The sequence below is a fragment of the Pleurodeles waltl genome, chromosome 1_1 (genome assembly GCF_031143425.1).
Source record: "Pleurodeles waltl isolate 20211129_DDA chromosome 1_1, aPleWal1.hap1.20221129, whole genome shotgun sequence".
NCBI lineage: Eukaryota > Metazoa > Chordata > Amphibia > Caudata > Salamandridae > Pleurodeles > Pleurodeles waltl.
Window position 1 is genome coordinate 210,505,512 of NC_090436.1, and position 22,309 is coordinate 210,527,820.

The 22,309-nt window shown below is 47.3% G+C and overlaps 1 protein-coding gene across 2 annotated transcripts in view; it reads left to right on the forward strand.

Annotated features, from left to right (window-relative positions):
• The window catches only part of SPEF2 (sperm flagellar 2), a 736,330-nt gene that overhangs the window by 417,576 nt on the left and 296,445 nt on the right, over positions 1-22,309 (forward strand). For both annotated transcript variants that reach the window (XM_069220893.1, XM_069220901.1), the window contains one exon: positions 6,248-6,367. In XM_069220893.1, the coding sequence (XP_069076994.1) occupies positions 6,248-6,367 (120 nt within the window). The remainder of the gene's footprint in view (positions 1-6,247; positions 6,368-22,309) is intronic.

Here is a 22,309-nt window from a genome sequence, read left to right on the forward strand (position 1 = left end):
TTGTGTGTTCTAGGAAAGTTACTGTGATTTACTCCTGCTTACATGTGCTCTGGGGTGGTGTCTATTACTTGCCTTTGGTATTTTCTAATACTCTGGGCGCCCCTCTACACATTACACTTGCCTAGGTGGGAAACAGACTTTCGCATTCCATTATTTTGGTATATGGTTTGTGTTCCCACTAGGCCCATTTCTACCTATTGTGATTTTCACTAGTTACACTCTTTTCCAACTGTTTTTACAGCTATTTCTGCATTCTAATGTATATACTGTGTATATTACTTACCTCCTAAGGGAATATAGTCTCTAAGGTATTTTTGGCATTTGTGTCCCCAAAATAAAGTACATTTATTTTTGTAACACTGAGTATTTTCTTTCATGTGTGTGAGTACTGTGTGACTACAGTGGTATTGCATTAGCTTTGCATGTCTCCTAGTTAGTCCTTGGCTGCTCAACCACAATACCCCTAGCGAGCCTGGCTTTTAGACACTGACTAAATTTCACTAATAAGGGATAACTGGACCTGGTATAAGGTGTAAGTACCTTAGGTACTCACTACAACCCAGGCCAGCCTCCTTTACACAACAATAGTCCTTCCCCACTCTGTCTCCATCATATAAAAATCAAGATTGTTTATTATTATTTTGTAGAAATACCTTCCGACAGTCTATTACTCATATAACAAGTCATATACATACGGTAAAAACAAAGATTAAAACATACCTTCTTCACAGTTCATCATACCCTATTACATTTACAATTGACAAGCAATATTACCCCTGTATCATTGTTCATATAACCATATTTCAAACATTCAGGGATGTAGAATTCCTATCACCTGGAACATATTGTTTGGGGTCAAGGGCAACAAGTTTTCATGTTTATTTTGTCCTTGGGACAAGTAGGCCCAACCCCCTGCAGAACAAACCCTTAGGCTGCCAGTTTACAGAGAAGTGAATTGTCTGCAGTTGAGGTAGTATGTGTGTCCATAGGTGTTAGAAATGGGATCTTTGGTTGGCAGTCAGGTTACCCTCTGTCCAAGCAAGGACCCTCTCTCTAGTCAGAGTAAGTCACACACAATCCAAATTATCCTGGGCCCTCCCTCTGGTAGCTCGGCACTGAGCAGTCAGGCTTAACTTAGAAGGCAATATGTAAAGTACTTGTGCAATAAATCATGCAATAACACAGTATAACACCACAAAAAATACACCACACAGTGTTTAGAAAAACATATATTTATCTGATAAGATGCACGTCAAAACAATTAGATTGTAAAAGTGATATAAAGTTTCTTTAGTCTTTGAAAACCAATAAATGTTTCTTTCAAGCACAAAGTACCTGGTTCGCATTCAAAATCTCCGCAAAGAACCGCAGAGGAGGAGATGCGTGGAAAACAAGGGGGTGTGCGTCGATTTCTCAGGCCGCACACGGCAATGCGTCATTTAGCTTTCATGCAGGGACGGCTGTGCTTCGATTTCTGGTGCTCGGTCTTGGATCCTCTTCGGGTTGCAAGGTTTTGGGACGCACCGGGGATAATGCGTGGATTTCCGGCGCTGACAGGATGAAGTCACACAGGCTGCGTCGATCCAGTGGGCGTTGCGTGGAAATTTCTACTGCACGGCAGGCGCTGTGTCGATTCCTCCCTGGAAGTTGGGCTGCGTCGGTCCGGCTCAGCTGTGCGTCGATCCAATGGGCTGTGCGTCATATTTCCGGTCGCTACACTGACGCTGCGTCGATCTTCTCGTTGCAAAGTCGGGCTGCATCATTCCGGTTCGGCGTGCAGTGAATCTTTTACTGCGGTGCAGGTTGTGCATCAATTTTCACCAGACAAGAAGTCCTTCTTGTAGAGATGAAGTCTTTTTGGTCCTGAGACTTCAGCGAACAGGAAACAAGCTCTATCCAAGCACTTGGAGAGCACTTCTCACCACAGCCAGAGAGTAGCAAGGCAGCAGGGCAACAGCAAAGCAGCAGCCCTTCACAGAAAGCAGTCAGGTGAGTAGTTTGGGCAGCCAGACAGGCCTTCTTGGCAGGATGCAGGTTCTGGTTCAGGCTCTCTTCTCCAGGAAGTGTCTGAGTTGGTAGGGGCAGTGTAGGAGGCTGGCCTGGCTTGTAGTGGGTACCAATGGTACTTACACCTTATGCCAGGTTCAGTTATCCCTTATTAGTAGAGTGTAGTAGTGTTCTAGCAGCTTAGGCTGATAAAGGTAGTTATAGCAGAGCAGCCAAGGCTGAACTAGGAGACATGGAAAGCTCATGCAATACCACTTATATCATATAGGTACTATATCATAAGAAAGACAATACTCATAGTTAGTCAAAATAAAGGTACTTTATTTTAGTGACAATGTGCCAAAAATATCTGAGGATATACTCCCTTAGGAGGTATTAACATACACAAAATATACACAACTAACCAAGTCAGGTAAGGAAAACAGTCAGAAAGTAGTGCAAACACTGTAAAACACAATAGGATGCAATAGGCCTACGGGCAACTCAAACCATACACTAATTAAATTCATAGGGATTTCCCCCTCCCCTCATTAACCATTCAAACAATGCAGTTTTTGAGAGACGGTGAAGTAGGGAAGTTGTTTATCTCACTTGACTGTGAGATGTTTAATTCTCTCGTGGTGTTGTCAGAGGAATCCATGAATGGCTCAAGCACACGCTAGAATTATAAACTGGACTGTGCCACGGCATCGATTTTAGTTTTACATAGGAGCAGCTGTGTCACCAAGAAATAGTTCAGACCATGACAGTCTGGTTTAGCGCTGTCCTAAAAAACAGAAAGAGACCCTGGCTTTTTGTCGATATCTCCACTGAATCCAGCTTGAGGTTTTCTGTCTTACGTTTGAATGACTTACAAGCCTGCAAAAGCCTAAAACATTTAGGAGGCAGAATGGACAGAAATTTCTTACGGAATCCCCGGATTCGAAGATAGACGACATTTCGAAAGTCCTTTCTTACCCCCACCACCTTCAGAAACACACTGAAATACTTCATTTCTTCCTTACCCTTAAAGTCAGTACCAGCCCCGTGAGTAACCTGACTCCAGCTACACAGCAAACACCAGCTGATGACCAGCAGACTTTCTGTGGTTTGAAATTTTTATGATGACTGGGAAATATCATAATCCATCTGTACCTTGTGTACACGAGGTCTGTATTTACGAAGTGAGAGACACGTTCCATCACTGGTATACGTGGCCAGAGAAAGTTAATTAAATTCAACACATTCTATTAGAAGTCAATAAAGGCACTTAAGTGGAAGGCCAATCCACAATTAATTTCCATTGTCCAAACAGGCGCTATTTAAAGATGGTAGCAGTGGTTATCTGTTTCCAGATTTAATGTGGGGACATGACATTCATGTGAATAATCTTTGGATAAAAACAAGAATATGCTTCTGCATTGACCCTAAGAATCAATGAAATACACTGAACAAATATAGATCGGGAATATTTCGCAATCTCTTCCCACATACATGAGTACGTTGATTGTTTTTCAATTTGTGACAGTTACTGCTGAGGTACCCTGTCTGCACTGAAGATATGACCTCTGAATCCCTTTGTAAATTACAGAGGATACTCGTATCATCACTGTACACATAAACGCAGAAGTCTCTGATTTGGATGAGGGTAGCAAATGGCTTGAATTATAAGCTGAAAAGGCTTGGAGGACGAGAAGATCACTGCTTCTCTTTTATCATTCAAAATTGTGTTCATCATCTCATAGTTGACACCGTTTTACAAACTGGACCCGTCTGATTTGCCTTTCTGATCTCTGACATTTTCCTGTGACTTCTTTATTGGTTAACTGGTTCTTCTGCTCTCCACTACTCAACTCCTGCAATTGCTCTCTGTTGAGCTCCCGTCCCTCCTGCAATTTAAACCTGTTCTTCTCCAGATGCGTAGCTTGGTCACTAAGGTTGGGGGGGTAGGTGAGCTTCAGATGTTCCAACAATCGCAGTGTCATATCATGATAATATACATTGTCCGAGAAACAGGGCATGGAGGGCTAAAGGGGCAGTGGAAAGGGAGAGCAGTGCGGATTGTTAGTGTGGTACGTAAAACTAAATATTTTGTAAAATAATCAACGTTTTTAAGAACCTCAAAACAGAGAGAAGGGAGCAAAAGAGTTTCTGTGTTTCAGTTCGTGTTCATGAAAAAATCCCAGGTGAACTCCGACATACACTTCATCATACCCAACTGAAAGCACATGTACCCAACTACTTACTAGGTAATACCATTACTAGCGGGGTGTAACACCCCAAACACCGCACACCCCCATGGAGCTACGCCCTTGGTCTTCTCCCCTTATGATCTCGTGTAACCAGCTCTCTTTCCTTTTCATGTTTGCTTAAAAACTTTAATTACGTACTGCCTTATTTGATTCATGTTGGTCCTTGGTATTAAATATTGTTTGCCTCTCCCTTTCTCTCTTGTAAAGCAGTCCTCTTTCATTGGCTGACATTGCTCTTACAACAATGGTTTGCTTATTGCTTGCAAGTTTACAATAATATGTATTTGTTTCTGCTATTTGTTCTTCAAGCGTCTTTTCACTTGAATATTCTGTGTGTAGTATTGTCACTTGTTGCTTTTTCTGTGCATTTGAAAGTTTGATATTGAATATGCAGTGCTCTTATGTGCATTCATTTTGCCTTTTCGCACATAAATAGGCAATACATGCATGCTGGTTCTTTCACTATGAAATGGTGCTATTCTCAATGAAATGTTGGCTATAATGTGATATTTAATGCTAGTATTAATCTTACTAACAGTACTACACCTAGAGCTGTAAGTGCTACAACAAGCAGTGACTATAGAAAACACATATTTCATTAACTCACCTAGTTAAATGTGTATGTTTCTTTCAACTGTGAAGCTCTTGACAGTCATAAAATGTGTGAACAGGAGGGGCAATGCCAGTTATTACAATCTCTTTTGTGACATTAACATTTGTAAAGCAAGCCTTCAACCTGGTACGCTTAATGGGATAATGAAGCACTAGAGTGTTTGTGGTGCATTTATGACGTGGTCCCTCTTTGTCAAGTGGCCTTCTCTAACATTTAATAGTGACTATTTGAAAACTCACCTTTGTCTATCTACACGTCCGAATAACAAACATTGTGGCGGGCCGGATATGGGGCCAGATGTAGCAAAAAAACAATTTGCAAGTCACAACTTGCTATGCAGTACGGTGTCTCAGACACCGACTGCAACTCGCAATGGGATCGCAATGACCCACCTCATGAATATTCATGAGGTGGGTCGCAAATTGCGGCCCCATTGCGAGTATAGGCACTCGCTAACATGGAGGCCTGCTGACGTCAGCAGACCTCCATGTTAGCGACCTGCTTTTAAATAAAGCAGTTTTTTTTTTTTGACGTGTAGCCCGTTTTCCTTAAGGGAAAACGAGCTGCACTTCAAAAAAAAACCGAAACCTTTAGTTTCGGTTTTTTTTCAGGGCAGGGAGTGGTCCCTTGGACCACTCCCTGCCCTGAAAAAATATTTTGGGGTCCAGTCACAAACTGGGGACCCCTTCCAATTTGCGATTGGGTTACCATCCACTTGAAGTGGATGGTAACTGCGATGCCATTTGCGACCGCATATGCGGTCGCAAATGGTATTGCATCCCAATGCGACTCGCAAATAGGAAGGGAACACCCCTTCCTATTTGCGAGTCGGAAATGCATATTGCGAGTCGGTAACGACTCGCAATATGCATTTCTGAATTGCAAACCCACGTTTGCGAGTCGCAAACGGCGATTTTCGCCGTTTGCGAGTCGCAAACGGGTTGCTACATCTGGCCCATGGCTGCTTAATACAGATGGACATCTCCATCACATGATTGTCTGTAAAGACTCGTTTGATGTAATTACATTGCTACTAGCTTTTGGCGCCTATGCAAGTAGTGTTACCATTTGTCTTGTGCAGACGACCTGGTAACCTTTCATGGTTTTTCATTATATTATCTACCACAATTCAGTAATGCGGAAGTACTACATTACATAACAAGTCTAGTGTTCTTATTATTACGAATGTTTTTTTTTTCAATTTTCCTCACACATTTGCACCAATTACCATTTTTTATTTATGATTCTTTTTAAGATTGTTCTTTGCTTTTTCAGCAGTAAGATAATTATTGCCGTGCCCTGGTAAAAATGCATGTAAAAAATCATTCTTGCCAGAAAATGCCCGTCATTTTCACATTTTTAAATATTTACATTTCATGTATGTTTTTGTCACAAGATCGAACACCAGAACCGTCTGCTCCTGTAGCTAACCCAGAAGAAAGTGCTGCAAATCAAAAGAAACAAGAATTACATAACAGGATCCAACAGGAATACATCGCTGCACTAGAGTTTGAAGGTTAGTTACAGTTTTTAAAGGCATTAGCAACAGAGCAAAATATGCATAATGTTTGCAAATGTTCTGGTTTATGCATTTTTACCAGCTATTCAGAGAACTATCTTAATTAAGAATTGTTATGGTTAATTGGTTTTGTATAACCCACAACGTATTCATGAAATGCCGTGCTGCTCAGTGTTTAAGTGTTATTTAATAAAGGATCACATCTGTATCTTTGTCTGATTTGGTGGCAAACAGAGTTTGTGTGACCGGTTGTCTTTCCGATATATTGCAAGTCTGAGCTTGCATGTGCGATTGCCTACGTCAAATTTAATCTGAGCATGTGTATGTGGCTGGTACAGTGCATAGTTGTATTGTGGTTTAAGTTATGTGGTCTCCTTATTAAATTGTGGCCAAGCAACAATCGGCATGCTTTGTTGCCTTGTCTGATTTGGTGCAAGATGAAGTTGTCTTCTTGTATCCATCCCCAGACCAGGTGAAATGGACTGAACGAGTGTGCAACATCATGGTTAAAGCATATTGCATAACCATATACAATGTAGTGTGTCTGTCCATGGTCGACACACTTCACTCTGCATCCAGTAAAACTTTAGAGTCTGCCACAGTGTGAAATAAAGAATACATCAGACTTGAAGGGGATAATTTAGGTTAGTAAATTTTTCCGCAGTCCAAGAACCTTTGTTAGCTTCCTCATTAACATCAGTCAAAAGTGTAGTGTTCTGAATGGAAAAAATGCCACCACTCTTATGGCGTTTCTTGGTGCTAGGGATTAGAAGTGATCAAGCCATATTAGATGTGTGGGTGCTTTTTGATAAGTGCATAAGTTTTGTTGGAAGAAAAAGACATATACACTGTTGATTGCCTGTTGCAAAATACAGTCCTTGTAGAACTGATGAGATGAGGTTCCAAGGTAGGAGGTGGAGAAATAACCTGTCCACGTGTAGGATCTGCTAGAGCTGATAAGGAAGATAGGCAGGAGATGCCAAGTAGATGCTGTTGGCATAGTCTTGCAGGAAGAGGATGATTGTCTCGACCCACTGAGGAAACTTCAGGAAGGGAGAAAAGTGTTAGCATCCAGAGTGACCTGATGGCTTGTTGGCTTGAGGGGGAAAGTTAAGCTTCGCACCCATGTTACCACCAGTGTCCCTAATCTTGCTGGCTAGAATTGATGGATTATCAGTTTTTTTGGTCACTGGGTAAAAATGTGGATGGTTGGCCAGTCCTCTCAAGTGAGGATTTCTGTTTTTGCTTAAGTTTAGTGTGGTTGCCATTCATCCATTTTGAGACTGTTAGCCGTCATGGGGAGAGGGCACAGTGAGCGTATTTCTTCGAATTAACAATGATTTGTGTGAATTGATGATTTCTTGGCGTGGTCTGACATAAGTAGTATGAGTTAAATGTTGAATACCAGGTGCTCCATTTTGCCGTTTAAACATGATGATTTGTGGGGAGTGGGTTAATGATTTGATGCTTTCTTGCAAGGATTGATTAGATCCGGTATAAAACAATCAATTCTCAGCCTCCAAAATGCATGTGGTACTGTGAGGTTGTGGACTGTATTACATGTATCTGAGAGATCTAGATTTAGGAGAGATAGAACTGTTGAGTTGAAATGGCAGTTAATATGGTCTCAGTGTGTGTCCACAAACAAAACCAGAAACAATAACAAAGTCCACAAGGTATTGCTAAAATAATAAAATGTATTTCAGTCAACAATGACACTCTTTTAAATATCAACCTGAGCTCAATGTAAAAAAAACTAACGTGGAAACTACAAATATAGAAATTATGTTCTATGAAATTAGAATATATATATATTACTTTATATGTATAATTAATTAAAACATGCATGTTAAACTCAGTAAAACAAAACCACAGAAAAATTACATAATTACAGACATTCATCAGTCTTTAAAAATAGTCACATCTCTCATAATACCTCACTATACAATAATGATCCACTTTCCGTGTTAAATTGTTCAATGCTGTTAGATTGTGAAATCTAGATCATCCATGTAGCTCAGTGGGATGATCTTATACTATGGACCTTCTTCGGGACATTTAATTATTTTGATATTCTGTTGGTCATATTAACACGTAGTATACAGAAACAATCTAAAATAATATAAACAACACTTAGACGAATACCAATGCATACAACAGATATTTCCCCAATTAAACAACAAATGGTATTACTTTTGTTTACTCTCAATGGTATAACAAGAACAAAAAAGTGTTGTTTTCCGAGAACAAAGATATTTCACAAAATCCCTAAAGGTGGATTTTCTTGCTTAGTGAAAAAATGAGTTACACTTTCTTACTATTCTGTATAAGTTGCCTTATTGCATATTCACAGGTCACTAAAGGGAAGCATCCTTTAACGTATACATAAGTCCTTATCGACTAAAGTCGCATGCTTCATCACTGGGCTGCGCTCCTCGCCGTGTACTACAGTGCACAGTGGGCCACGATGGTCTCAATCTCAGTCGAGAGGAAGGTACCAGGATCGGTCGTGGAGTCTGAGATCTTTGTCGCACTCAAAGTTTTTGGGCCACTCAGGTAAGTCCTACAGCAAGAAAGAGTATCCCATATATTGAAGTTATCCACTGAGATGCGACAGTGTGGTCATTCGAGGCCTGGCTCTGCAGTTGAGCCATCACCTGGGTTCGTGCTTTCCCACGTTTCCAGGAGCTGGAGTGACCCCTGCCCAACTCTGTGAGTTTTATGAGGCCCTGCCACTCATATTCGGGTGGCCGTATCTTCCAGCGTGCCTTTGGGCCCTGCAGATTCAGGATGTGCCCCTAGTGAATCTCCGACCAATAGGTCTGCCGCTAATGGGGACCCTTGAATCCACTGATGAATCCAGACCGGCGCCAGTCATACCAGCCAATACCTTCCCTGGTGTCAGTCCTGATGGTGCTGCTCCTGGTGCCGCCAGCGCTCCCTGCTGGCACCATCCTTATTCTCATCCCCAACTCCAACATAGAGCTGGAAGGGCATCACCTGATGCCAGCTCTGCCGCGACTGGGGCCATGCCTCCCAGGCAGCATCCCGAGCCCTGTTCTTGGACTCCAAGAGGAGTGGGAGGGGTTGCTGGACCCTAAAGAATATCAGCCCCCAATTTCCATCTTGGACTGTTGTGAGGATCTGTTTGACGGCAGTGGACTGGATACTTCTCCAGATACTGGAATATTCTCTCCTTCTACTTTGGCTACAGAGGAGGGAGCCTCATTTACAATGGTGGTGAAAAGGAAAGTTGAGGTCCTTGACCTTCGGTTGCCTTCAGTCACAGTCAAGACTAATGTCTTGACCGAGGTGCTGCAGCCAGGAATGACTCCCTCAGAACTGTTTTTCCAATTTAACAAAGCCCTCGCGGACGTTCCACTAGAGTCTTGGTCCAAACACTGCACAGGAGCTTCTGTGAACAGGATGATTGTCCGTTGCCCCAGTTTCCTCACTCAATATCCTACTCCGGAGAGCTTGGAGTTCCAAGCCTCAACCTCCTGTGTAAATCCTGGTGCATTCCACACATTCCCACTGTACAGGGAATCCAAGAGGCTGAACACCTTGGGAAAGAAAATGTTTTCTTCCACCAGCCTGGCACTGCATTGTGTGAACACTGCACGCCTTTTGGGGTATTACTACCACTCACTGTGGGATACGGTTGTGCAGGTACTGCCAATGGTTCCAGAGGAGGCCTGGGCAGTATTCTCCCAAGCTGTTGCTGACAAGAAAGATGCAGCCAAGTTCACAATCTGATGTGGACTGGACACCACTTAATCTCTGGCCAAATCGGTTTCATCATTGATGGTGTTATGACACCACGCCTGGCTGAGGATGACTGGCTTTTCAGGGGATGTCCAAGCATTGCTTATGCACATGCCCTTTGATGACACCCGTCTCTTCGGAGACAAGGTAGGCTCAGCTCTGGAGTGCCGCAATTATAGTAGGGCTGTGGCCAGATCCTTGGGCCTATCCATGGCCGCTTGCCAAACCCAGTCCACCTTGCTCCTTTTGTGACCTTCGAAGGGACTTCCAGCCAAGTCTTTACCCACCATGTCACTACAGTGCACACGCTTCCCAACCTCTGTGTGGCTGAGGACACAGTACCCACAGAACTCGTTTGTCAGGCAGCCAGATGTTGGGCCAGTTCACCACTCACTCAGCAACAGCAGCCTTTAAACCCCTTTAGTTTGCCCTTAATTTATGATGGGCACCCAGTGGGAGGCAGGATACACCATCACCTGCCCCACTGTTGGTCTATAATGTCAGATTCTTCAAATTGTCTTAAAGGGCCCCTTCCTCCACTTCATGACCTCTCCTCTACCCATGCCACCCACTTCCGAAAGACTGACGGAGGACCACCTCTTCTTTCTCTGCCAGAAAGTGACAGCTCTCTTGGCCAAAGGAGCCATAGAGAAGGTGGGACCACCAGAAATAGGTTGTAGTTGCTATTCCCACTACATTGTGGTGCCCAAAAAGGACAGAGACCTTCATCCTGTCTTATGCCTGCACCCTCTCAACTTTTTCTCCAAGAAGGAGAAATTCTAAATGCTCACCCTCGCTCAAGTCCTACCTGCCCTGGACTCGGGAGATTGGATGATAGCGTTGGACTTGCATGATGCTTATTTTTGCATTCCTGCCCTGCCTGCCCACATGCATTACCTGCTGTTCATGGTAGGCCATTAACACTTTCAGTTCACCATACTTCCCTTTGGCCTTACCAGCCAAGGAGATGGCTGAGTTTGTAGCTAATCTGCAGAAATCAGGGGTCTAGTCTTCTATCTTGATGACTGGCTGTTAAAGGCAGGCTCGCCTCAGGCCATTGCCTTTCAGCACCAGACACTGCACTCGCTGGGCTTCACTATAAATGCACTGAAGTCAAAGCTGTCTCCCTCTCAGTTGCTCTCTTTCATCGAAGCTGTCCTGAACACCGAGGGGTTTTGGGCATGTCATCCCGAACTGTAAGTTCAGGATATTCAGGCATTGATACCAATGTTTCTGCCTCCATCCTGGGTTTAGGTTGGACTGACTGAGGCTGTTGGGCCTCACAGCCTTCTGCATACTGCTTATGTCACATGCCTACTAGCATATGTGGGTTAAGCAGTGGGACCCTAGGTTCCAGTGGGAGCAGCATCAGGGGAATCTCTCCAACATGGTCCAGATCTTGGAGGGAACTACAAAGAATCTGCAGTGGTGGCTAACGAACCGCGATTGGGTCAGTGGCAGACCCTTCTTTCTTCCTCAACCATGTATAGAATTGTCACTGCTGGGATGGGACGGACATCTGGGAGAGGTAGAGATCAGAGGGCTCTTTGCCTGTTCGGTCTTGCAAGACCTTTGGTATAATCTATCTGGCCGACCCACCTCCATGGATTTATTGCTTGGGTATCTATTCAAAGGTAAGGAAGCTGCAGCTAGAAGTCTGTATCAGATGAACAAGTTAATTTCCTTCAGTAACGCCTTATGTGGTAGAATCTCTGTCTAGCTACAGATTCCTTACCGACCCACCCATCCTCCCCACTCTGTGAGCAGATTATTGGGTCAGGGCGGTTCCCCTTTCAGAGCCCTTGTGTTCTACACCAGGAGTCAGTGTTCTTCGTGGCTCTGCGCTCCTGGGATGGAAAGTCGTAAAAGAAACTGACGTCAGCATGCTGGGTTGGTGCCTGTATAGGCAATGCACATGACACCCAGGTGCAAAATGAGTCCAATGATGCCACTCAGAGTTGATCGACTCCATCTAGTGGAGCGCAGGGGCACTGCTCACTAAAAAAAATTCCAGATCCATTCTGATGCCTGAGGAAAATTCTATGGTAAGGAATTTATGGCTAGATAGAGTCTCTACCAGATAAGGCATTACTGAAGATAAGTAACTTGTTCTTCATTTCTACCATTTCTAAGCTCTTAGGTTTTGAGGCCCTGAGTTTGTTGGTGAATTATCTAGGTTTCCGCTGTTTTATTTAGGCCAGTGTTCTATGGCAGGGCATAGGCCAAGAAAGGGTAAAAGGTCATCCAAGGATCAAAGCCCGCACTTAGAGCCAAATGGCCATGGCATTATGACTCTGCCCACCGCCATGGTTTCCTTGGCTTCTGTACCGCCACGAAAACCTTGGCGGTAGGCACTATCAGTGCCAGGGAATTCGTTCCCTGGCACTGTTAGGGGTCTCCCCCACCCCCTCACCCACCCTCCACCTCGCCCTCCTGACCCCCCACATACACACACCTACATGCACATACATACACACTCATACACACACGAGTACCCACATTCACCCACGCATGCGTACATTCATACACACACACACACAGCAACACTTGCAAACATATACTAGCACACACGCAATCACACACCACAACATACATGTACACTTACACCTATTCATGCACATACGCACTACATACGCCTCACACCCGCATGAACGCACACAAGCACAATCACATACACACACAATACCCGCCACCCCCATTGGAGAACCCGACTTACGTGCTTGCAGGGGGTTCTCGGCCAGGCGACGGGACGCGGCGCTGCTGCCAGCAGCCTGAAATTGAGTTAACCTGCCAGGTGGGCTTACAAGTTACATCCCTGCGGTCATTTATTAATATATTGTAGGTATTCTTACATGGGCAAGGTACTTTTCTTTGCCGTGTATACTGCATTATGTTTTAAATGCAGCCCAGCCAGAGCACAGTAGTGCTCCTGGCTGTTATAATTGTTTGTCACCAGATGTGTTTTGTATAAATACACACATCTGATAGAGACTTCTAGTTGCAGATTCCTTACCTTAGAATTTCTCCAGGCGTCAGACTGGATCCAGAGACTTTTCTTGGAGCAGTACCCTCGTTGGTGCCGTGGTCGCTGTGATAACATTAGGGTCGAATGTAGGCGCCACCTTAGTGCAGTGACATCAGTTTCTTTTCACGACTTTCCACACCAAAGTGTGGAGCCATGAAGAAAGCTGAAGTGGTGCACCAGAGCTAAGGCCCTAAAGGGGGAAACTATGTCCATAGAAATCGGTTTGCAAGTGGGGAGGATGGGTAGGCCGGTAAGGAATCTGCAACTAGAATATGTCTCTACCAGATAACTCGTCACCTAAGGTAAGTAACTTGTTCATCTAATAGAGACGAGGGGGGGCCACACATTCAATGACACATGCCTTGCCTCTCGCCACTGCTGCTCGCAACCCGCCCTGCCTTGTGAGACCTTGCTAAATTGCTGACTGGGTCCTCAGAGATGAGCCCTCCTGCATAATGACCTCATGGAGTCCAACGCAGCCTCACTGTTTTGACCAGCGCTCCGATTCAGCTGGTCCCTACCTGCTGCCTGGTCGTCCTCCTCGATCTGCATCACAGCTCTCCACTGTGGCGCTTTGTCTCCTGGCTCGCTTACTCAACAGTCCTGCAGGTAAGTGGCCTCTCCCTGAGGCCAATTAGCTGCTGTCTCTGGATGAGTTAAGGAATCTGCCTTAACATCCACATCAGCAGATTCACCACAACTGGGGGTGCCATAACATAAATGGGAAAAAAACAGAAATAGAGAGGAAACTGTGTGCGGACCTATGAGGAGACATAGAATTGTGTACATCTCACCAAAGTGAGCTGCTACAGAGAGACGCAGAGACGCATGTTCCCATAGTCCCTGGCTACATAGTGCCAGGTCTGCTGTTGCTGCACCCTCCACCCTCGCTGCTCTATGGGGATAGTACCACCAGCCTCCACCTCATGCGCTGTGGCTGCCCAGAGGGCCCCCAGACTACAACCGGCCGCATACTGCTACCCACTGCCATCTGGAATGGGCAACATACCCGCCATCCAGAATTTCATGACAACAGGGGCACCAGCCACACAGGCTGCCGTCTGGAAAGCCTGGCTTGAACGCCCTGAGACCTATTGTGAAGCCATTAGTGTTGCTGATGAAAGAAAACTTTCCACTATTCCTACACCTGGGAGGTCTGGTCATTCATAAAACCTCGAACACTGTCACTGAATAGACACTGCACGTACACCACTCTGAGGAATGCCATCACGTTGCACTTTAAGCCTTATGCCAATCCTGGCTACGAGAGATGTCTACTGCGACCTGCACACCAGAAGCCAGAAAAGTCAGTGGATGATTTCCACGCCCATTTAAAAGAGCTGGCCAGCACCTGCATGCTTCCGAACGAGGAAGGTGAAGTAACAGCCCAATTCATCCAAGGGTCTGCGCCCTTGAAACTAAGTGAGCACATCCTCCAGGACCCCAACATGAGTATGAACGTACGTCCTTACGCTGGGACAGTCTAAAGAGCTGTCCAAAGCCCGTGCAGTGCACATGGAAGAAGCACCACCCCGTAGTCAAGTCTGAACCAGTCAATGCTGTACTCAAGGACTTCACCAAGCCCAAGACTGAACGGCCCAGACCAAAGGCTAAGAACCGTTCCTGCAGATGGTGTGGAGGTCCACTATCCCATCCTGGTGATTGCCCTGCAAAAGGAAAGACATGCAGCCCATGTAGAAAGTTGAACCATTTCTCAAAATTGTACCGCTCGACACCCCGGGCGGTACCAACCAGCTCCTGGAAGCCTGTAAGAGCCATTGCCGCTTCCCCCTCCTCATGTTCTGACAGCGACATGGACGATGACCAGGAAGTGGCCCACCTGGTGAAGACAGTGAGCTCTGCCCGTGCTCATCTGCGGACACTATCCATATGCCAATTGATAGTACATGGACACCCCATATCAGCTCTGACACCAGAGCTTCAATTAACCTCATGTGTACGCAGTGTACAAGCACCTGCCGGATCCCCCAACCTTCGGCCAACCAGGGTACAAGTGTACGCTTTTGGAAATGCCCAACCACTACAAATGCATGGCATTTTCACAACAAACATTCCCCATGAGTCCACCAGTACGACTACCAAAATATATGTGTCGCAGGAAGGGTCCGGATTCCTACTGGGCTGCCAGACAGCGCAAAGATTGAGCCTTGTCCAGTTTGCATTCAGCCTTCCTGCCAGTGACCTGGAGATCCTTGTTTAAGAGTTCGCTGTCATCTTCGAGGGCATAGGGTGCCTTCAGGGTCCTCGCTCTGACTACACATTGACAAGTCTTTCAACCCAGGCGCACTGAGGCACCGAAGGATCGCCTTTCACCTCTGCCCAAAATGAGAAAAGGAACTGCAGCTCCTAGAAGAAGCCAGGGTCATTGAGAAGGTGTCAGGGCCAACCCTGTGGTTGTCTCTGATAGTCGTCACCAAGAAACCAAAGCAGCCTGATGCAGTGCGCATCTGTGCAGATATGCGACTACCAAATCAAGCCATCAAACAGGGGATACATCTGACCTTGACTGTCGACTACATGATGGGTAAGTTGTCTGGCTCGAATTGGTTCTGGAAAGTGGGAAGATGATCAGGAGTGTGCGTTTCGGAATACCAAAGAAGCTCTCTCAGCTACCACTACACTTGTATACTTCAACCTGCAGCGGGAGTCTCAGCTGGTCATTGATTCTAGTCCTACCAGACTTAGTTATGTGCTAGCCCAGAGGCAGGACTGAGGTGAATGGTTGCCTGTGGCCTAAGCCAGTAGAACTCTGACACCCACTGAACAGCGATGCTCCCAGATAGAAAGAGAAGCCATCGCCATCCACTGAGGGTGCAGACTCTTCCATCTGTACCTGTATGGAAACCCTTCACCGTCCTCACTGGCCACAAACTGCTCCTCCCACTCTTCAAAGAATCACCCTCCAAGGCACCCCGAGGATAGATTAATGGATTTTACAATTGCAAGAATTTGATTTCACCTTCGACTATCAACCAATGATGTGCAATCCGGCTGACTTAATCTGAAGACACACTCGTCCGGCCATGCCACAGGAGAGCAGAGAAGCACAAGACACGGAGGAATATGTCAGACTCATAGTAGAACGCGCAAGACCACTTCCCATACCCCTCACGGAAGTGATAGAAGCCACCTTCCTGGACGACTGTTTGCAGCTGGCTGTTGAGGCCATCCGGTCAGGCGACTGGTGGCCAATACAACACCTGGCGGCCTTCCACACCCTGGAACCCAGGTCTACCCTCCAGGCATTCTACCATGCCTGGCATGAACTCCATCAGTGAAGATGGTTGCCTTCTGAGGGGCCCCTTCCTTGTCCTCCCAGCAAGCCTGAGGTCCTGCACCGTTGAACTCGCTCACGGCACCCACCAGGGTATCGTGAAATCAAAGAGTAGACTCCGGAGCAAGGTGTGGTTCCTGGGCCTTGAGCAACAAGTGGAGGAGGTCGTTAAGAGCTGTGTAGTCTGCATAGCAATGGGACAGCCTGATCCACCGGTACCTGTCTTCACAGAGGATTGTCCTACAGTTCTGTGGCAGCAAGCCATTGCTTACTTTGAGAGTCTCCCCGATGGATCCTACATGCTGATAGTCATGGATGACTACTCCCGCTACCCAGAGGAATGGGCCGAGTTTCTACAAAACTGCATCACGCATCACACCCCGGTGGTCCCAAGCCAATGGGGACGTGGAGCGTTTTGTTAGAACACTGTCAACGACTGTTCAAATAGCTCTGGAAGAAACTCGAAATGTGGAACGAGCTACCTACAACTTCCTCAGGGAGTACAGGGTAACTCCCCACGCTACGATCGGAGTCGCCCCAAGCAAGCTTCATTTTTCCGCAAGCAGTAATAGATTAGATACCCCATCATCCTGTGTGGGTTGCCCAACCCAATCCTGTGAATTGGTCAGAGGCCCACAGGTCTTGCAACATTGACTATGCGTCGAGGAGGAGGCGAGCAGAATAAAGTACCATTCAAACGGATGACCTAGTGCTGGTGAGAGACCGCCACCCGGGCAGCTAATTCCAGCTGCCTTTCGAGAGGAACCCCTGGACAGTGGTCGACATGAAAAGCACCATGGTGACAGCGGAAAGGAGGGGTGATGTTGTCACGAGAAATGCGTCTCTGTCTAAGAGGCTGCTACCCCTTTTGCCACGGAAGAACCAAGCGAGGTCCTGTCAAGTGACGATCTGTGGGATGATCCCCCTCCAGCGAGTCCCTCTCTGGGGGGCTCGACTACCAAAGGCCGCATCCCAAAAGCCACAACCCCGTCTGAGTCACCAGCCCTCCCAGGAACACTTGCATCGAACTTGCTGCCCGATCAAGTCCCTACCGCGAGTGGGGTCGCCGGGAGATCCTCTGAAAGAGCAGGGGCCAAACATTACCACCTCCTGTCCAACCCGGACTGCTCCAGGTGATACGCTGACTTCTTGATGCCGATCCCCTGTTACTGGGGTGCTACGTTTTAGTTAGAGTTTGTGTGTATAATTGGTGTTCCCATTTGTTCCCATTTGTGCTGTTTGTTTTCTTTTAGGGGGCAAGGAATGTAGTGTCATCCTTTGCAGGGAACGCCAAGTGCAGCAGACCCACGGGTGAAATCCCTGCGACACCCTCTGGTCTCTTCCCCATGCTGCTCTACACACAACTTAACATGCATGTGGGCTGGCTACCCTACACCCAGTGAACAATGATTCCCAGCTGCACCAGCAGCCCAGATCTGAGGACCACGGTCCCTGAAACTAGGTTCTGTAAATAGACTATGACAGTACAACTGAACGCTAAACGTAAAGCTTGTTTAAATGGGAACCAAAAGCTGTGAGCACTAAATATTGCATCCCTTCTCACTTTGTACCCAAGTCCAAATGTATCTGTTTGTCCTTCTCTACCACCGAATTTCTGAACTTTAAATTGCATTTGCAGATGTTTATTTCTGGTAACTGATTTCACCTCTTGAATCTTACCCATGACGCTCCTCTGACTTGAGCCCAAGCTGGCAGGCACTCTTTTCAGTGCCAGTCTCTGGAAAACCTTGCTTGCATTTTGTAGGATGTTGGCTCTGTATGTGCTATTTCAAAGTAAGGAATAGCATGCACAGAGTCCAAGGGTTCCCCTTAGAGGTAAGATAGTGGCAAAAAGAGATAATTCTAATGCTTTATTTTGCGGTAGTGTGGTCGAGCAGTAGGCTTATCAGAGGGTAGTGTTAAGCATTTGTTGTACACACACAGGCAATAAATGAGGAACACACACTCAGAGACAATTCCAGGCCAATAGGTTTTTGTATAGAAAAATATATTTTCTTAGTTTATTTTAAGAACCACAGGTTCAAGATTTACAAGTAATACTTTAAATGAAAGGTAATTCACTTAGGAACTTTAGGAACTTTGAATTAGCAAAATAGCATATACAGTTTTCACATAAATGACATATAGCTATTTTAAAACTAGACACAATGCAATTTTCATCAGTTCCTGGGGGAGGTAAGTGTTTGTTAGTTTTTGCAGGTAAGTAAACCACCTATAGGGTTCAAAATTGAGTCCAAGGTAGCCCACTGTTGGGGGTTCAGGGCAACCCCAAAGTTACCACACCAGCAGCTCAGGGCCGGTCAGGTGCAGAGGTCAAAGTGGTGCCCAAAACGCATAGGCTTCAATGGAGAAGGGGGTGCCCTGGTTCCAGTCTGCCAGCAGGTCAGTACCCGCGTCTTCGGAGGGAAGACCGGGGGGTATTGTAGGGCACCGGGGGGGACACAAGTCAGCACAAAAAGTACACCCTCAGCGGCACGGGGGTGGCCGGGTGCAGTGTGCAAACAAGCGTCAGGTTCGCAATAGGTTTCAATGGGAGACCAAGGGGTCTCTTCTGCGGTGCAAGCAGGCAAGGGGGGGGCTCCTCGGGGTAGCCACCACCTGGGCAAGGGAGAGGGCCACCTGGGGGTGGCTCCTGCACTGGAGGTCGGATCCTTCGGGTCCTGGGGGATGCGGATGCAGAGTCTTTACCAGGTGTCGGGTCTTTGAAGCAGGCAGTCGCGGTCAGGGGGAGCCTCGGGATTCCCTCTGCAGGCGTCGCTGTAGGGGCTCAGGGGGGTCAACTCTGGCTACTCACAGTCTCGTAGTCGCCGGGGAGTCCTCCCTGTGGTGTTTGTTCTCCACAAGTCGAGCCGGGGGTTTCGGGTGCAGAGTGCAAAGTCTCACGCTTCCGGCGGGAAACGTGGGTTGGTTCAAAGTTGCTTCTTTGTTGCAAAGTTGCAGTCTTTGTGGAACAGAGCCGCTGTCCTCGGGAGTTCTTGGTCCTTCTAGATGCAGGGCAGTCCTCTGAGGCTTCAGAGCTCGCTGGTCCCTGTGGAACGTGTCGCTGGAGCAGTGTCTTTAGAAGTGGGGAGTCAGGCCGGTAGAGCTGGGGCCAAAGCAGTTGGTATCTCCGTCTTCTCTGCAGGGTTTTTCAGCTCAGCAGTCCTTCTTCGTCTTAGGTTACAGGAATCTATCTTGCTGTGTTCTGGGAGCCCCTAAATACTCAATTTAGGGGTGTGTTTAGGTCTGGGGGGTTAGTAGCCAATGGCTACTAGCCCTGAGGGTGGCTATACCCTCTTTGCGCCTCCTCCCTGAGGGGAGGGGGGCAAATTCCTATCCCTATTGTGGGAATCCTCCATCTGCAAGATGGAGGATTTCTAAAAGTCAGAGTCACCTCAGCTCAGGACACCTTAGGGGCTGTCCTGACTGGCCAGTGACTCCTCCTTGTTTTTCTCATTATTTCCTCCGGCCTTGCCGCCAAAAGTGGGGCCGTAGCCGGAGGGGGCGGGCAACTCCACTAGCTGGAATGCCCTGGGCTGCTGTAAAAAAGGGGTGAGCCTTTGAGGCTCACCGCCAGGTGTTACAGTTCCTGCAGGGGGAGGTGAGAAGCATCTCCACCCAGTACAGGCTTTGTTACTAGCCACAGAGTGACAAAGGCACTCTCCCCATGTGGCCAGCAACATGTCTGGTGTGTGGCAGGCTGCTAAAACCAGTCAGCCTACACGGGTAGTCGGTTAAGGTTTCAGAGGGCACCTCTAAGGTGTCCTCTGGGGTGTATGTTACAATAAAATGTACACTGGCATCAGTGTGCATTTATTGTGCTGATAAGTTTGATACCAAACTTCACAGTTTTCAGTGTAGCCATTATGGTGCTGTGGAGTTCGTGTATGACAGACTCCCAGACCATATACTCTTATGGCTGCACTTACAATGTCTAAGGTTTTGCTTAGGCACTGTAGTGTAGTGCTCATGCACTTATGCCCTCACCTATGGTATAGTGCACCCTGCCTTAGGGCTGTAAGGCCTGCTAGAGGGGTGACCTATCTATACCTGTAGGCAGTATGAGGTTGGCATGGCACCCTGAGGGGAGTGCCATGTCGACTTAGGGCGTCTTTCTGACCCTGGCGGTAAAAACCGCCAGGGCCAACGACCGCGGGAGAACCGCCAACAGGCTGGCGGTGCTCCCTTGGGCATTCTGACCGCGGCGGTACAGCCACGGTCAGAAACGGAAAACCGGCGGTGTACCGCCGGTTTTCCGCTGCCCTGGGGGATTCCGACCCCCATACCGCCATCCTGTTCCTGGCGGTTTTGGCCGCCAGGAACAGGATGGCGGTATGGGGTGTCGTGGGGCCCCTGGGGGCCCCTGCAGTGCCCATGCCAATGGCATGGGCACTGCAGGAGCCCCCGTAAGAGGGCCCCACCATGATTTTCAGTGTCTGCCATGCAGACACTGAAAATCGCGACGGGTGCAACTGCACCCGTCGCACCCCTTCCACTCCGCCGGCTCCATTCGGAGCCGGCATCCTCATGGAAGGGTGTTTCCTGCTGGGCTGGCGGGCGGCCTTCTGGCGGTCGCCCGCCAGCCCAGCGGGAAACCCAGCATACCCGCGGCGGTCTTTTGACCGCGCAGCGGTATTCTGGCGGTCCCAGCCAGGCCGGCGGCTTCCGCCGCCGGCCGGGGTCAGAATGACCCCCTTAGGGGGTTATTCTAACTTTGGAGGAGTGTTAATCCGTCCCAAAAGTTACGGTAAAGTCACGGATATACCACCAGCCGTATTACGAGTTCCATAGGATATAATGGACTCGTAATACGGCTGGTGGTAAATCCGTCACTTTTCCGTCACTTTTGGGACGGATTAACACCTCCTTCAAAGTTAGAATAACCCCCTTAGTCTTTTTATCCCCACTAGCACACACAAGCTTGCAAGCAGTGTGTCTGTGCTGAGTGAGAGGTCCCCAGGGTGGCATAAGATATGCTGCAGCCCTTAGAGACCTTCCCTGGCATCAGGGCCCTTGGTACCAGGGGTACCAGTTACAAGGGACTTACCTGGATGCCAGGGTGTGCCAATTGTGGAAACAAAAGTATAGGTTAGGGAAAGAACACTGGTGCTGGGGCTTGGTTAGCAGGCCTCAGCACACTTTCAAATCATAACTTGGCATCAGCAAAGGCAAAAAGTCAGGGGGTAACCGTGCCAAGGAGGGATTTCCTTACACATTTAGATTAAGATAGCCTGGCCCACAGATCTGTGTTTTTTCAGACTCAGATCTACTTCATGACATGTGTGCATAGTTGGCCAGTGAAAAAGACAACAAGGCTGTGTAGGTTGGAACTCGGCAATAACCTTTAATCTGATAAAGACTTCTAGCTGCAGATTCCCTACCTTAGTGCTACCCACTGCCATCTGGAATGGGCAACATACCCGCCATCCAGAATTTCATGACAACAGGGGCACCAGCCACACAGGCTGCCGTCTGGAAAGCCTGGCTTGAACGCCCTGAGACCTATTGTGAAGCCATTAGTGTTGCTGATGAAAGAAAACTTTCCACTATTCCTACACCTGGGAGGTCTGGTCATTCATAAAACCTCGAACACTGTCACTGAATAGACACTGCACGTACACCACTCTGAGGAATGCCATCACGTTGCACTTTAAGCCTTATGCCAATCCTGGCTACGAGAGATGTCTACTGCGACCTGCACACCAGAAGCCAGAAAAGTCAGTGGATGATTTCCACGCCCATTTAAAAGAGCTGGCCAGCACCTGCATGCTTCCGAACGAGGAAGGTGAAGTAACAGCCCAATTCATCCAAGGGTCTGCGCCCTTGAAACTAAGTGAGCACATCCTCCAGGACC